The following is a 16393-nucleotide window of genomic DNA, read 5'->3' on the forward strand; positions in this document are numbered from 1 at the left end:
TTCCATATTTCCTGATGGTAATTAATGTAATATACTGTACAAAAACATTGAACTCTAGAATCGTCCTTTGGACATAATACCAAGGGATTATTGACAGCACTGATGACTGTTGAATAATAGAATCAGTCCTCTAGACACGGCTTACTTTCTATCATTATATTGTTTTAGCATTGATGACAATTACACTCATTTGTTGGCTTAACGCTTTTTAAAGCAACAATGACTTCTGCAAGTGAAACGATATTGGAATTGAAAGAAAAAAAAAGATCTGATCTTCTCCTGATGAGATTTTAGAGTACTAACAGGGAGAGAGAGAGACTTTTTTTTGTCTCCCCCGCGTGCTCTGCCTCCATCCCACAACGCCACCCCGGTAACTATAGTAACGCCAATGGCGGCGCAGTGAGGAAGGTCCTGCACGGAGCAGGGCAGTAAGGCAGTGTGCGGTGCGGCACGTAACTCCGACGCTTGTGATAGGTCCAGCGTGGAGACTGACGGCACCTGCTCGTCTCCTTTCCTCAAACACTTGAGTTTCAGCGGACATAGTGAGCATCCATCCTCTGCTCCAGCTTCAGTCTTCGGTCAGATGCGGCACCTCGGTAATCGCCTGTAGCTGCTGTTGACGGTTATGCCCCAGGAACCCGAAGGCGCACTGAAAGAAAGCTTCTGCGTTTTCAGACAGTTTCATTGCTCCTGCCAGACATGTATGTGAAACTGGCTGTAGTGCTGCTGGTGTTGAGTTTGCAGCGCAGAGTCCACGCTACGGATTCCGCCGACCTTCAGGACACCTCCTCTCAGGAGAGGCCTCTAAACATCCAGAAAAGACGATTATCCCTACAGGATACAGGTAATATCTTTCCAAAAATAACAAGTTTATGTCCAGGGACCCACTACAGTGTCGCCTACTTTACACCCAAAAGTGCATTCTTCAGATAGTATTAACTCTCCAGAATACTTCCATACAAACCTACAAACTCACCTGATCACAAAACGTGTTTTCTGAATGTTGTGTTACATGGTATAAAAGTCCACTTTGAATACAAATGAACGCGTGTGTGTGTGTGTGTGTGTGTGTGTGTGTGTGTGTGTGTGTGTGTGTGTGTGTGTGTGTGTGTGTGTGTGTGTGTGTTGTATGGCACTTCTCACGCTCCTGCTCCGGCTGTAGTGGAGATCCAGCAGTGTCTGCTGAGCGCAGGAGATGTCGGCTGCGGAACATTTCAGTGCTTTACGAACAACTCCTGCGAGATCCGCGGACTGCACGACATCTGCATAAGCTTCCTGCACAACGCCGGCAAGTTCGACTCTCAGGTATTTAACATCTGGAGCTTCACTGAGTGAGTGAGTGAGAGCAGCTTAGAGCAGGGATCTTCATCCACCCCAAACATCCACTCCAACCATCCACCCCAACCATCCACTCCATTCATCCACTCCATTCATCCACTCCATTTATCCACCGCACAGAAACAATACAAACGTTTGCATTGTTTCATTTCCGTTTTATTGATTTTTTTAAGACGATTTCTACCTTATACCAATTTCCCCGCACTTGTTTTTGTAGCCTTTTTTTTTTTTACTGATTCTGCATTATGGTGAGTTGTTTAATTTTCATCATATATTTAATCATTAAATGAATGATAAATTCATATTTATAATAGTAATATAATATGCACGTTAATGCGCGAGCCGACATACACGGACCCCCACTCTGCCCCTCTGCCCCACTAACGCAGTAGGTTTCTGACCCGCGCTTATAGACATGCACAGATCCAGCTTTTCCTTTTTTCCATACTCACTACAGGACGCAAACGCATTACAGCCCATTGCATAATGGATTCTGTTATATAACGCTACCTCATTACCATTTGGGATAAAAAAAAAAAAACAAAAAACAACAAAAAAAAACATTCATGGATTCAACTTCAGAAGTGGACAGTAGGAAAGTTTGTCCTTTATCGAGTATTTTCCATTTTGGAAAATATTTACTTTTACTTCACTAAATTTTTTTTTAACTAAAAGAAGATGCTGTTACTAAATCCCCTGAAGTGAATACACAATCAAATACTCTCAGTGTGTGGCTGTAGCTATAAAATACTCTAAACACACACACACACAGTTATGGTGTGCAGAAGAATGAAACACCGAACTGCATTGAATATTGAAATGTATTTATTATAGATTATAGCTTTATACTTTAGATAATTAAGTACATTTAAATGCATGTACTTGTGTCAAGTAGCAGTGTAAAATGTGTACTTTTATTTAAAAGTATTTGTACTTTTTGTCAAGTACAGGATCTATTTACTTTATACTTAAACCTGAGACACTGGATCCAGAGAATCCAGCCCCCATGGGACACCAGCCCATCACAGATATATAATTGCATGCATTAATAATAGTATAGGCACAATAATTTAGACTGCTCCATCACATTAGTAAGTAATGTAATATGGGATCTTTGGAAATATTGATTCTATGGATAAATCAGATTAAACTAAAACATAGAAATAGTCAAAATAGAAAACGATGTATATATTTTATAACAATGCATTAGAAATCTTGTCATATAGTCTAATGTGGCCTGGCATTGTATACTGGCTAAGAGTTTAAGCATTAGGTAAAAAGCCCTGTAAGATGTAAATGTCAACAGTTTAGCTTTCCCTGCAGGGCAAATCATTTATCAAGGACGCACTAAAGTGCATGGCACACGGGTTACGGCACAAGTTCAGCTGCGTCAGTCGCAAGTGTGTTTCCGTGAAGGAAATGGTGTTTCAGCTGCAACGGGAGTGCTACAACAAACATAACCTCTGCTTGGTGGTCAGGGAGAACATCCATGTCATGACGGAGATGATCCATTTCCAGGATCTCTTTCCCAAAGGGTATGTAGTTTACCTTTAAACTAACTTAGCAAGTACTTACTAAATATCTATTTTACAGTGCACGTTAAAGAGATTTCAATGTTTTTATTCAGTCTTTGTATTTCTGAGACTGATATTTATGTTAATTGATGCTTTTATTGACACTGTATTATGGGGGTACTTCAGTCATTTAATGAAATGTTATCATCATTATCATACCAACAATATCTCTGGAGTTTATATTGTGATCAAAAAGTAGAATGTTCCAGTATACCGTATTTTTCGGACTATAAGCCGCTACTTTTTTCCCACGTTTTGAACCCCACGGCTTAAACAACTAAGCGGCTAATTTATGGATTTTTCCTGGGTTTTTCCCGGTTTCACAAACTTCAAGCCAAAAAACTGAGACACATAACATTAGACCAATGAAATTTCCGAACGGAAACGAAAAAACGCACCTCACCTGTGTTCTGAACTGCACGGCATCGGAAGAGAAAAAACTTCCACGGAAGATGGAAGACAGTAAACCATGACTTTCTTGGTAGGCTGCTGTTTAGATACAAGCCGTTGTAACGCGTTGAGTCTGGGTCATGGAAGAGTTCGCTAACTCCAGTTGCAACAGAAATCATATGAGCACAGACAGGTTTCCAAAACTCATGCTTTTTTATTTTTCTTGGCAACAGCATTACGGTTTAGTCAAAGAAACTTAGAAATGAGCATCAGAAAATAATAAGGACATATTCCTCGGTCTTGCACACATGCAGTCATAGCGAAAAAATGCGGCGGCAGGCTATTCCCAAAATGCCGCTCTGCTCTTAAAGGAGCCGCAACATTTTTCACCCGTTACACCCTGTAACAGACACTGTCTTTCATTAAAGCCTGTGTAAAGTTAATTAGTTTCGGTGTAGACACCTGCGGCTTATAGACAGGTGCGGCGTATTTATGTTCAAAATAAAAATCTTTGTCAAATTTAGTGGGTGCGGCTTATATATGGGTGTGCTTTATAGTCCGGAAATTACGGTACATCTACAAAACATTTTTCTGAAACTATACCACATCACTATCATATAATCATATAAATGCTTAAGTAACTATTTTAGGCAGTCATTACTCTTAGTACTAACACTCTCACTGTTTGAATATCTAGCGGACGTAACTTACGTTATATTTCAGATGAGTTCTAATTCATCAACTAACCTCTTATCTCTCTTTGATATCACTAGGCCTCATGTGGAACTAGTGAACATCATGTTGGGTTGTGGTGAGGAGGTTCGTGTGGCCATTACCCGCCGTATCCATGCCCAATGTGAACAGAACTGGGGTGCACTGTGTGCCAGCCTGAGTTTTTGCTTGCCAGCCCACACCAGGATCCAGACTGTGCCTACACTCACTCCTGTGCCTGCTCTCAGCAGCGCCAACTTCCTGCCTCCTGCTGGTCCTCCTCTCCCACAGCCTAATAGACAGCAGGTTTAGATACTTCACAAAGAAAATGAGGGCCTTACTTCAGCCTTCAGTGCCTCGATTGCACGATAGTGCAACACATCTAATGGCCGACGATTCAAACGGGTCTGCTAATGACACTCAAACTACAGCATTGTATGCATAAAGTGTTTAAAAGTAGTAGTATCTACACTATACTTCCTACAGTGGGATTGTACACTTTGCATCTAAAATATTAGGATGGTAGCAACCCATTAAGTGACATTTCCAGCTGCATTAATACAAAACTGAAGCCTCTTCATGTTTCTGTTCAACAAACTGAGGAAAGTCTAGTGTGAAAAATGGTGTCAAGACAGGACTCTATACCCAGCAGCAGAGGTTTAAGTGAACACAGAAGATACAAATGACTCATTTAATCAGTTATGAATGTAAATTCATGGTGCTCTTTCTCAGTAGCACAGTCTGTTACAAGCTCTGATCCACATTTAGTTTTTTTTGTACCTTCTTCTCTCATGCCAAAGGTGAATCATGCTTGGGAATGTTTATCTTAGTCACACTGAATATAATGTTTCTGGGTAAAGCAAAGCATTAAATAAAAACCGGTGGCAATCAATGTGGTAGGAAAAAAATGGGATTTACAACTATGACATCTACTGAAATATTCAGCCACGTAACAGCCATTAAATAAAAATAAACTGGTTTATTGAGTTTTATTAAAAATGGTAACTTATAATGTGTTATATGTATACAGACATTTTTCTACTATATATGTGATAGATATCAAGTTAAATTTATAGGATTTTTTAAATGATTATTATTATTCCAAGGATTGAAGTAAAACTGTATAAAATAATTATAAGCAGAATTTGAAACTACAGTTATCTTTTGTACCTACCTCATCCTTTTAACATTTAATTATTAAGGCAATATTTTACATATACAGAGGTCAATTTCTCTGTTCAAATGAACAATTTTGTTTATTTATTTCTATGTTTCAAATGTTATGCATGATTATTTTTCAGGTTCAACAGCACCAACTTAAGATGTTATTTCAATGCTTTTTTTATATCACTTGTATTGTTGTATTATTTATACATTTACATGCTGTTGTCTCAATTATTTATGTTTTACATTTTGGTACATGATGACAAAACTACATTATATCCACAAATAGCCCCCTTTCAAAATAAATATTTCCCAATAAATTATGTTTATGACATTTGTGTGTGAATTGTCTGGTTTTCACTTTACTAGTTCTATTTTATCAAATCTGCTCTTATCATCTTGCCAAAATCTTTATAGAAACTTTCTAATATATATATAGATAGATAGAATTATATTAAAAACACACTTCAAAACATTTTAATATAGTTCAGATTTATTAAAGTCATAAAAATTACAGGAAATAAATTAAGATGTGACATAAGGCACTTCATCACAGTTGAGTCATCAGTAACAAACTTCACCTGAGGCCCCTGAATTCCACAGAGACTGGAGTGAGGACACTGAGGGAATCAGTGACCATGCTTACAAGTATTTCTGAGTGGTGGCACAAATGCTAAAAAGGTTTCAAATATGAGCTCAAAAGCAGTGATACTATGCATAACACTGACTACAACAACCTGAACAATCAAATACTACACAAGTGCCCAGCCATGGCAGTGGAGTACCCTATCCTACAAGCCTGATACAACTAATAATGTAGGTAATCATCGTTCCTGAGCTGGTGTGTGTGTGTGTGTGTGTGTGTGTGTGTGTGTGTGTGTGTGTTTAAAAAGGGAAAACAATGAATTGTACCAGACAGGGGTACTCGAAGACCAGGGCTAAGAACCTGTAGGATATCATCATGTTCAGATAAAATACATTGAGTTACATTACATAATTATAAGAGCTAAATGGAAGAAACAGTACAGCACCATCCAGTGGTCTGATTGGTAACTTGTAACAAAGTAACTTCTTGTGTGTATGTGTATATATAAATGCTTATAATGCAATGAACTGGATGCGCTACTTCATAAAAAGCCCTTGAACTTCCAGTAAACAATTTTTGCCAAGTTGTTATTGTTATTATTGTGTCATTTGTATAAAGTCAACAGAAATGGCCTACACACAATATGTATTTAGTATGTAAGTATTACAGTTTTTCTCAAATGCTAAAACACATTTCACAAACGTTTCCTCCATGTTCCCCAATGTCTAAACACAACACCCTTTTCTAAAGCTACATAAACACAACCACACCTTCTCACTTCAAAACTCAAACTTTCACACCAAAAGAGCAGCTCGAAGCTTTCAAAAAATGTAAACACAATACACATCATTACACACTACAGCAAAACAATTGAAAACACAATGCTCAATTTGTGAGAAGGTTCTTTGTTTCATAACTGCCAATGCATATTTTTGAAACTTTACACTAATGGATGTTCTTAGATCTCTGCAGAGGATTAGGCATTTAGATTTGAGTTTCATATGAAGAGTATAAATCTATAGTAAATTCTGCATGTACACTACTGTAACACAACTCAATGCAAAAACAGAATCTATTGCACACAACAGTACTCTTGAAAACATGATCAGGGTGTGAAGTTTATTTATTTACTTTATTCACACCACACACACCACGATCACTGTGCGGCATCATGTCGCTGAGCGGCATCGGGCCACATCACCTCATCCACATCGCAGGCTATATTGTCTCTTGCCAGGCACCGCGGGAAAAACGACATGGAATGGCGAATCCATCCTTGGAAGGCCTCCACTGGGATATCAACACAGGCCAGCTCCATTGCCCTTAGTAGGTTCTCTCTAGTGTATGGTTGTCTGTCATAAACCTTCCATCTCCATGATGAGAAGAACTCCTCTATAGGGTTCAGGAAAGGGGAGTAGGGTGGCAGACAGACGTTTAAAAAGTGGTTACTGTTGGTGGTGAACCACTCTCTGATTTCGTTTGTTTTGTGGAAGCGTACATTGTCCCAAATGATCACATAAATTTGATGTGCGGGCCCAGGATGGTGTTGTTGGCGGTCCAGGAGGATGTCTTTTAGCTCCTCTAGGAAGGTGAGGAGACGTTGGGTGTTGTAAGACCCAAGGACAGCATGCCGGTGGACAAGCCCCCTCCAAACCCATGGCCGCACAAAGAGTAATATTACCCCCCCGTTGGCCAGGAACCTCAGTGATGGCTTTTTGGCCAATGATGTTACGGCCTCTTTGCCTTCGTTTCTGCAGGTTGAAGCCAGCCTCATTCAGGAAGAGGTACTCATGAGGTCTGGCCATCGTGTCCAACTGTAATATCCTCTGTGAAAATGTGAAAGTGCACAGGTGTTCAGAACAACAGTCAATCAGGAAGCACAGTATTGTCCAGAAGTAATGTAGGCCACTGAGCAACACAGTATGTCCACTAACTGTACTGTAAACATGGATGTATACTTACTTGCACATACTCGTAACGTAGGTCTTTGTGTTGCGCAGAGTTGCGCTTAAAGGGAACCCTATAGACCTGTTTCATCCGCTTCTTTTGGCGCCGGAGAACTCGGTCTATTGTGGCCAAGCTGACATCATTAATGCTCTCAAAGTTGACATTATCGGCAATGACTTTGTCTCTGATCTCCCGGAGTCTGATGAGGTTGTTCTCACGAACCATATCCACAATGAGACCCTCCCACCTCTATGTGGCATTCTTTCAACTCTAAAGAAAGAAACATGTGTTGTCAGTTTTACAATACAGTAACAACTGATTTGAAACCAATAGACTACTTTCACAGGCTTGTAAAATTGTATTGTGACAAAGAAAGCAATAGAGTACAATACCTGTTGTGTTGTCTGAATGCCCTGATAATGGTGGCCCCGGTGAACCTACTCAGGTTTGGACCGACTCGTAGTCCTGCTTCAGCCATTGTCATGCCATGGACAATGACATGGTCAATGACTGTTGCTCGCATCTCGTCCGTAATGATGGTGGGAGGTTGTCTTGCTCTCCCTCCTGGACCTTCTCCTCTCCCTTGTTGGCCTGCTCCTCTTCCTCCTCTGATTTATACTCTTCTTCCTCGTTGGCCTGCTCCTCTTCCTCCACTGATTTTAACTCCTCTTCCTCGTTGGCCTGCTCCTCTTCTTCCATGGCCAGCTCTTCTCCCTCCTCTGACTCTGCCTTCATCCATTGTGTTTGTTTGGAATCTTCAGCAAACTGTGCACTCTGAACTTGCTTTTGTACATGTGGTCACAGCATTAGCAACAAGTGTCTTCAATTCTGAGTCGTTGTGTGTAATGAATGACGCCAGGTGTGTTCATTGTGTTCAAATATTGCTGACTGTGGCAAGCATTTTGCATCACATGAGCTTTCATTTGAAAATATGAGCAGAGTTCTTTTGCAACTTGTGTTTTAGCAAAAAAAAAAAAATGTGTTAAGATTTATGAGAACGGAGGATTGTGTTTTGTGAATTGTGTCTTCATGTGAAATGTGTTTATGATATTGTAAAATGATGGCTAGATTTAGTAAATGTGTTTAGACAACTGGTCATTTGGTTTAGAGGATTGGCTTTTGTGTTTTAGCATTTGAGAAAAACTGTAAATTATTATTCATGAGTTCCAAACTGCAAACCCCAATGGATGCACAGAAGACAGGCACACAAACATTCACACCAACACTATCAACAGAACATTTTAAGTAGTTGCAGGCAATTAAAAAAAAAAAAACAGACAAAAGAAAGAAAAAAAGAAAGAAAGAAAGAAAGAAAGAAAGAAAGAAAGAAAGAAAGAAAGAAAGAAAGAAAGAAAGAAAACTTGAATTCTTTGCTCTAAATGAAAGGGAAAAGCCTCTTTTTCAGTATGTAGAGTACAGTACCAAAAAACAGAGCAAGTGCAAGAAAGATAAGCAGTTTGTCTGTGATTTCACGCCGATTATATTTCAGGATGAGCTTCTGTCCCAAGTGGATTGTGGAAGTCATTGATTTAAACTCTTCACTTGTTTCCAGCACTGACCTTGACGATGTTGCTATGAATAAAGCAAAAAGATGGATTGTGGATTTAACTAAAGCACATTCAGAGCCATTCAATTAACAAAGAGCATGATTCTACTGCATTCAAAAGTGTTACTGTCTTTTAAGAAAAGTAAAACATCTTCAGTACCCATTTACCCCAATTAAAGTTGAACATGTTATTTTAAACAATTTAAAAGAATCTATTTAGAAAACTAAACTTTATACTTTAACATTATCATTAGATAACAAAACTAAATGGATAGCTAAATGCTAGTTATATGAGTCTTCCTGGCCACTGAATCATCATACTTCATCAAGATATTCCCATATGACCATCACACCCATATGTGCTTATTGTACATCCCATTCAAGGAGTTTGACCAACTTTCTTCTTATTATTTCAGCTTCTACCATTAGGGGTCGCCACAGCTGATCATCCGTCTCCATACCCCCCCCCCCCATCCTCTACATCTGCCTCTTTCAAACTAACTACCTGCATGTCTTCCCTCACCACATCCATAAACCTCCTCCTTGGACTTTCTCTTTTCCTCCTTTCTGGCAGCTCCATCCTCAGCATTCTCCTACCAATATACCCTATGTCCATCCTCTGCACATGTCCAAACCATCTTAATAGCACCTGCCTTACCTGGTCTCCAAAACATTCTACATGCGCTGTCCCTCTAATAAGATAATTTCTAATCCTGTCCATCCTCGTCACTCCCAATGAAAATTTCAACATCTTCAGCTCTGCTACCTCCAGCTCCACCTCCTGTCTTTTACTCAATGCCCCTGTCTCTAAACTATACAACATCGCAGGTCTCACCACAGTCCTATAAACTTTTTCACTTTTGCAGACACCCTTCTATCACAAATCACTCCTGTCACTCTTCTCCACCCACTCCACCCTGCCTGCACTCTTTTCTTCACTTCTCTAACACATTTTCCATTACTTTGCACTGTTGACCCCAGGTACCTGAACTCCTCCACCTTCTCCACCTCTTTTCCCTGCAACCGCACCCCTCCACTGCCCTCCCTCTCATTCACACACATGCAAACATCATGGTCCACGGAGACTCCTGTCTGACCTTTCCGTTAACCTGTATATTAACCACTGCAAACAGGAAAGGGCTCAGAGCTTTGATGCAATCCAAATTACATCTTAAATCAGTCTGTCGTTCCTACTGCACACTTCACTGCTGTCACACTGTCCTCATACATGTCCTGCACCACCCTCACATACTTCTCTGACACACCTGACTTCCTCATACAGTACCACAATTCCTCTCTCTGCACCCTGTCATTCGCTTTTTCTAAATCCACAAACACACAATGCAGCTCCTTCTGACCATCTCTATTCTTCTCCATCAACATTTACAAAGCAAATAAGGCATCTGTGGTGCTCTTCCTCGGCATGAAACCATACTGTTGCTCACAGATCGTAACCTTTTTTCTCAGCCTGGCTTCCACTACTCTTTCCCATAACTTCATGGTGTGACTGATCAACTTTAGTCCCCTGTAGTTACTGCAGGTCTGCACATCTCCCTTATTCTTAAAGACCGGTACATCACACTCCTTCTCCATTCCTCAGGCATCTTCTCACCTTCCAAAAACTTGTTAAACAATCTGGTTAAAAACTCCTCTGCCATCTCTCCTAAACATCTCCATGCTTCTACTGGTATGTCATCTGGTCCAACCGACTTTTCACTCTTCATCCTCTTATTAGCTGCTCTCACTTCCTCCTTACTAATCCTATCTACATCCTGCTTCACCATCTCCACACCATCCAACCTTCAATTGATGAAAGATCACTTTGATATAGAGGAAAGTGATTTTATTTGTGATATAACAGCCAGCATAGTGTTTAAGACATTAGACTTCGGATCAGAAGTTTAAATCCCAGCACCACCATACTGCCACTGCCAAATGCCATAAATGTAAATGTAAATATGAGATACCAACAGTGACAAAAACAGGCATCACTAATCATGCATCTCTGTAATTGGCTGTTAAACTACAGATGATACCACAAATGATTTTGATTTGTTCAAAGGAGGCTTAAAAGATTCAAGTATTTACATGCATAATTATTTAAATTAAATGTATTAATTAAAATAATATTTGGAGTGCAGCCTGCCATGTCAATAGCCTTGAACTAAAGATTCAACAGATAACACTAAATCTATATTATTAAGAGTAATAATAATACAGAGGCTCAACAACTTTGACAAAAGAAAGCCTTAGAAAAAATTCCAATCTGAGTGCACTTACCCAGAGTGCCAATGGATTCCTCACTTTGCTTGACCTGCTGGGACATCATTCGGCTGATGCTCATCAAACTCTCTGTGATGTTACTGGATGTCTCAACCATGCTCTCTTTGGTGGCCTTCCTACCATCAAACAAATATGAGATAAGGTGTCTTTGTAAGTCAACTAGGAGACACCAAAACAGTTTCAAAATGCCTTGTGTCTTGTGGGAGTTTTTAGAAATCTCAGGAACTATACTAGAGTGAGAGAACAACATTCTTCCAAAGGGTGTCCTCTTAGTTTATAGTGAAGACACTTCTGTGTCAAATCTTTTCAAAATTTTCCAACATGTTGAGGACATACACAGCGCTCACCCACATCTGTCACTAAACATCATTGCAAGCACATCACAATGCTTGCTAAGGACAGCAGTGACACGGGGTTCATCACCAACAAAGAGGAAGTGAGACAGTTTGAGGTTGGGTGAAAGGACACGATCTCTGTCTAAATGTCAGCAAGAGGGGGGGGGGTGGTTTAGGGGGAGACGTCGACTGTATTTGTACCCAACATAAAGAGAATGACAAAAATTCAAAAATGGCAATCCAATTACAGCTGTTTTAGCAAAAGGCTGAAGGCTTCCAGCGTTTACCTACTTACTACCATTTTTACTACCAACTTGCTTAGTTTGTGAACTACCTTACTTACTTAATTAATAACGTCTTTCTATTAATCACCCTTTTAATCTATCCTTTAGTTTCAGTACTCGTGAGACCAGTAACTAAGACTCCTGAAGCCATTTGTGTTCTCATTATGAATGAATCCAAGTTTTCAAACATATTATCTGTTTGAAAACTTTCCTTTACATCTGTAGTCTTGAACCCACCGGTTCTGTAATGTGTTCTTGGATATGCTTTTGTTCGTGTCTTTAACTCACGCTGTAAGCGATAAACAGATATCTAATCTCATAATAATAGCAAATATTAGAAGCTTTTTGAAAGCATTTGTTTCCTGCAACATGTAGCAATGACAAGACTTGCCTTTGCCTCACAGAATCCGCACCGTGGAGTAGTTCATCTTTTTCCAAGTTGTCGATGGCCAGCTTGCAGGCCAAGTTGGCTTTCCTCCATGCTGTCTGGTTACTGCAGAAGAGCAAAAACAAGCTTGACATAAATATACAGGCAACTACAGCATAAAAGCACAAGCACCCGGAGCCTCACCTTAACATTTGTTTGCGATGACTTTGTGTTTCAGCCATAATAATGTTCTTATCAGTCTCTTTATCTTGTTCTTTAGCCATTTGTTCCAAATCCTATAACCCAAAAAAAGATCTTTAAACAGTTGTCCATTCCTTGCAACACAAGGCTGCATTAGAAATTGATTATAGAGCTGATGAGGCGACAGAAGTATCAATTCAAAATATTGAAATCATATTTTTTGAGAATCCTAAATATACATTTTTGAAATGCAGATAAACTGTAAATTAGCTCAAGGAGATGCACCTAGTCAACTAAAAAAGATAACAGACAACTATTTAGGTAATGTTTTAGCAAATTAGCCTAACCTGGAGTTAGATTGTTGGCAACTGCTAGCCAATCACAGCTGTCACAGGAATTTAGCTGTCAGCGGAAAAGAACGCTTTGGATGCTGACTGTGATTATCTAAATGATAAAGGAGTTTGACTCTTAACAGAACTTCCTCTACAGGGAATCCCAGTTTATTCACTGTTTACTAAAACATCTGTAAGCTTGTCTTTTTCATATGTGTCCAAAAGAGTTCAAATCTCAAAAATACATACATGTGTATATGTAAAAAAATCATATTAGAATGTTTCAGCTCTCCCTGCACTTTTATTCAGTTCAAATTGTTTAAAGAAAAGAAAAAAAACACCAGGAATTGGACAGAAGTCCACACGTCATTTGTTGGTTATGATAAACACAGAGGTGTGTAAAAACAACATGAAGTGTCTTAGAAAGAGGTTGAGACTCTGCAAGCAGCCAAAACAGTTTCATTGTACTGTGAATTCAGAAACGGTACTGGACATATGGAACACTAAAGTTATTTTGCTCACACATGCTGCATCATACAGAAGTCAGTCCAGAATCTCACACAGATCAACCACAACTGGGTTATAAAGACTGTAAAAGCGAGTTAAAATAAGTGTGCTAGGGCAGGGGATGCTATAACTTATAATACAGAGGCCACGCCAGGACCAGGATTGGGAAGATATGCTCTAAAATGACAAGCAGACCAATCAAAAAAAATTGCCTCCCACAGCATGACAGAGCCAATCTTTATGTTAAACAAAAAACATACATTTGTCAACTTTATATGAGGTTGTCTTAAAAACTGCAACAAATAATCGATAATGTCCACTATAAAAAGAAATCAACATAGATTGATTTTAATAATCAAATTTCCATTCGCTTCAACAGTAACAGAAACGTAACAGCATGTAGGGCTTATTCCTGACTAGAATAGTACAAAAATACAAAACAGCAGAGTAAATCCACTGGGGGGCAGCACTGGCTGACACCACTGTACCATAGAGCACCACAGGTCCAAACCCAGTTAAAGCTATTTTATAGGACACTAAAAATGAACTCTAAATTTTCTTGTACAGCACAGACTTCCTGATTAAATAAACTAAACCCAAAAAGAATCATCAAATCAAATTCGAGAAAAAAGTTTTTTTTATAGTTGCAAAACAAATTGTTAACACTGCTAGTAAAGTAGAAGCCAAATAAATGCTATACATTCTTCACAAAGCAGTGACAGCAGTGTGAGTATTACATTGGTGAGTGAAATATACTTAAAGGTTGACATATTTATAAAATAGTAAATGGTTGATCATTAACTGGTGTTTGTGACGATTAAACAACAACAATAATAAATAAATAAAATACACCTCAAATTGACTGCATTCAGATGATAATTTGCATAGGTTATTGCACTTTTACATATTAAATATAACGCACAGGTTAATATATTTAGTAGTTTACTGCATTTATCCAGATTGACTTTGAGGTTTTGCTATTAAAAACAACTTAGTCTCACCCTATTTCACTAGGTCAGCAAATAAAAAAAACAGTGCTTTTTTTTAGAAACCATTTTATGTTATTGTCAATTAGTAAAGAACATAAAAATAAGGTAAACAACACTATAAAATGTGATGGAAAAAAACTTGCTTTGCATGTTATAGGAGATTAGCAGGTGGAATATTTTTATTTGGTTTGCAATATGCATTAAAACTTTAAAAGAAATATAACAAATATAATAAATGATAAATGATGTCCACTGTGGGCAAAAGGTTCGCTTATTTTTGCTCCATCAGTAAATATAGGTCCAAAAGAAGCCACAGATAAATATAGAGCTTTGCGGAACACTGCTAATAAAATTTCTCAATTGGAAAAAACTAAGCTTTCATACATTGTGTATTTAGTATAAAAGTTCAGAAAGACTCATGGTCACCTGCTACTTTAATAATAAAAAACTACTGATTATTTATGCAAACACTAATAATAAGCCTGTATCAAGTATGCATTTCCAAATTAGGGATCTTCTGACATTTTCATAATGTTCTCAATGTGCAGCAGTTCTGTGTTGGAAAAGCAATGTTGAGAAATGAGCTCAGACAAAAATCTTTAGATTGGTTGAAGGTTACAGGAAGGCAATGTGGGGGGAAGAAAAACACTTTACACCCATGGTTTAGAGAAAAAAGCATGCATGTCAAAAGTTAGTCTACAGTATGAACTTTATTAAAAGAAATAAGTTTATTAAAATGTCCTGGTCTTCAAATTGCTGTGCTTTTCATATTAATAGGACTGGAAAACATTCAATACGAATTTTGGGCACATGCTTTACACAGCTAGTAATACTGAATCAGATTATTCTGATTAATTGTACAACTGCTACATTTACACGAAAAAACAGCTAAATGTAATGTATGAACATCCTGACCTGAATCCGCTGTCTTAAATAGTTAGATTTTTCCTTCACCGCAGCGTTCAGCTCCATTAACACACTGTGTGGACCCCGACATTCTCGTATATCCTGTTATGAACAACACACAGTGTGAACTCAAGAAACACTCATCCAGTTTCAGGTCTGCTGAGTAGAAGAAAACTTGTCCACATGTGCGGCGAGGGAAACATGTATATCATTCAACTTTCACCAATAAACAATTCTAAAAAAAAAAGCCTGAATCCTACCTGAATGAGAGCTTTAACTTCTAAATCATTTTTAATAATTTCTTGCAAACATATTCGAACGGAGACGTCAGGGGACGGCGCCATCTTTGTTGTGGTACGTAAAGCGAAAAGGTCCGAACTAAACGGAAACGCGTTTTTTTAAGCTGAAGGGGAAAGCATAACTACTTTAATAACTAAGCTTAAAGAGCCGAAATGTTGGACAGATTTTTTCCATTTTTAGTATTAGCTACTATTTTAGAGTTATATTGTTACAAGTAAAGGGAAAACGTTTAATAAATAGGTTGTTTAAAAGTCGGAAAAACACGTTGCAGACATACAGGTGCATCTCCAGTAATTAGAATATCATTGAAAAATTGATTTATTTAAGTAATTCAATACAAAAAGTATTATTTAGATTCATCACACACAGATTATGGCTTACAGCTAATGAAAACCCAAAATTCAATATCTCAGAACATTTGAATCTTGTGAAAATGTTCAATATTGGAGACTCATGGTGTCACACACTAATCAGCAAATTAAATCCAAACACTTGCACAGGTTTCCTGAGCCTTTAAATTGTGTCTCAGTCTGGTTCAGGCTACACAATCATAGGAAAGACTGCTGACTTCTATGTTGTTTAGTGTAGCACCAGGGTTCTGGAGGAAGGTTGCCTCGTTTTTACTGTGTACTG

General features: G+C 38.5%; 3 protein-coding genes across 4 annotated transcripts; 1 reads left to right on the forward strand and 2 right to left on the reverse strand.

Moving 5' to 3' along the window:
- The first annotated feature begins 6 nt into the window (after window positions 1–6).
- On the forward strand, window positions 7–5511 carry stc2b (stanniocalcin 2b). The gene is made up of 4 exons (XM_083565282.1): window positions 7–844; window positions 1163–1305; window positions 2662–2873; window positions 4076–5511. The coding sequence occupies exons 1-4, from the start codon at window positions 700–702 to the stop codon at window positions 4323–4325; spliced, it is 750 nt and encodes a 249-aa protein (XP_083421408.1). The 5' UTR covers window positions 7–699; the 3' UTR covers window positions 4326–5511.
- A 141-nt stretch (window positions 5512–5652) lies between these two features.
- On the reverse strand, window positions 5653–7949 carry LOC310739370 (uncharacterized protein). Its single transcript, XM_083565291.1, has 2 exons — window positions 7726–7949; window positions 5653–7589 (listed from the first exon to the last, which is right to left on the reverse strand). The coding sequence occupies exons 1-2, from the start codon at window positions 7933–7935 to the stop codon at window positions 7209–7211; spliced, it is 591 nt and encodes a 196-aa protein (XP_083421417.1). The 5' UTR covers window positions 7936–7949; the 3' UTR covers window positions 5653–7208.
- bnip1b (BCL2 interacting protein 1b) lies at window positions 5653–15863 on the reverse strand. Of its 2 annotated transcripts, none has more exons than XM_083565284.1 (7): window positions 15721–15863; window positions 15470–15562; window positions 12730–12821; window positions 12550–12651; window positions 11537–11655; window positions 7995–9282; window positions 5653–6581 (listed from the first exon to the last, which is right to left on the reverse strand). In XM_083565284.1, the coding sequence occupies exons 1-6, from the start codon at window positions 15802–15804 to the stop codon at window positions 9086–9088; spliced, it is 687 nt and encodes a 228-aa protein (XP_083421410.1). In that variant the 5' UTR covers window positions 15805–15863; the 3' UTR covers window positions 5653–6581; window positions 7995–9085. The 2 variants fall into 2 exon arrangements, with proteins under 2 accessions (XP_083421410.1, XP_083421411.1); XM_083565285.1 differs by having other exon boundaries at window positions 11537–11651; window positions 12546–12651.
- Window positions 15864–16393: the final 530 nt, after the last annotated feature.

This window comes from Silurus aristotelis (genome assembly GCF_946808225.1).
Source record: "Silurus aristotelis genome assembly, chromosome: 16".
In the NCBI taxonomy this organism is placed as follows: domain Eukaryota; kingdom Metazoa; phylum Chordata; class Actinopteri; order Siluriformes; family Siluridae; genus Silurus; species Silurus aristotelis.

Coding starts and splice junctions, on each gene's coding strand:
- stc2b (XM_083565282.1), top strand. CDS start 700: ATGTATGTGAAACTGGCTGTAGTGCTGCTGGTGTTGAGTTTGCAGCGC. Junction 1,306..2,661: donor CCGGCAAGTTCGACTCTCAG/GTATTTAACATC, acceptor CTTTCCCTGCAG/GGCAAATCATTTATCAAGGA. Junction 2,874..4,075: donor CAGGATCTCTTTCCCAAAGG/GTATGTAGTTTA, acceptor TGATATCACTAG/GCCTCATGTGGAACTAGTGA.
- LOC310739370 (XM_083565291.1), bottom strand. CDS start 7,935: ATGGTTCGTGAGAACAACCTCATCAGACTCCGGGAGATCAGAGACAAA. Junction 7,590..7,725: donor TACGTTACGAGTATGTGCAA/GTAAGTATACAT, acceptor ACATTTTCACAG/AGGATATTACAGTTGGACAC.
- bnip1b (XM_083565284.1), bottom strand. CDS start 15,804: ATGGCGCCGTCCCCTGACGTCTCCGTTCGAATATGTTTGCAAGAAATT. Junction 15,563..15,720: donor AAGTTAAAGCTCTCATTCAG/GTAGGATTCAGG, acceptor TGTTCATAACAG/GATATACGAGAATGTCGGGG. Junction 12,652..12,729: donor CATCGCAAACAAATGTTAAG/GTGAGGCTCCGG, acceptor GCTCTTCTGCAG/TAACCAGACAGCATGGAGGA.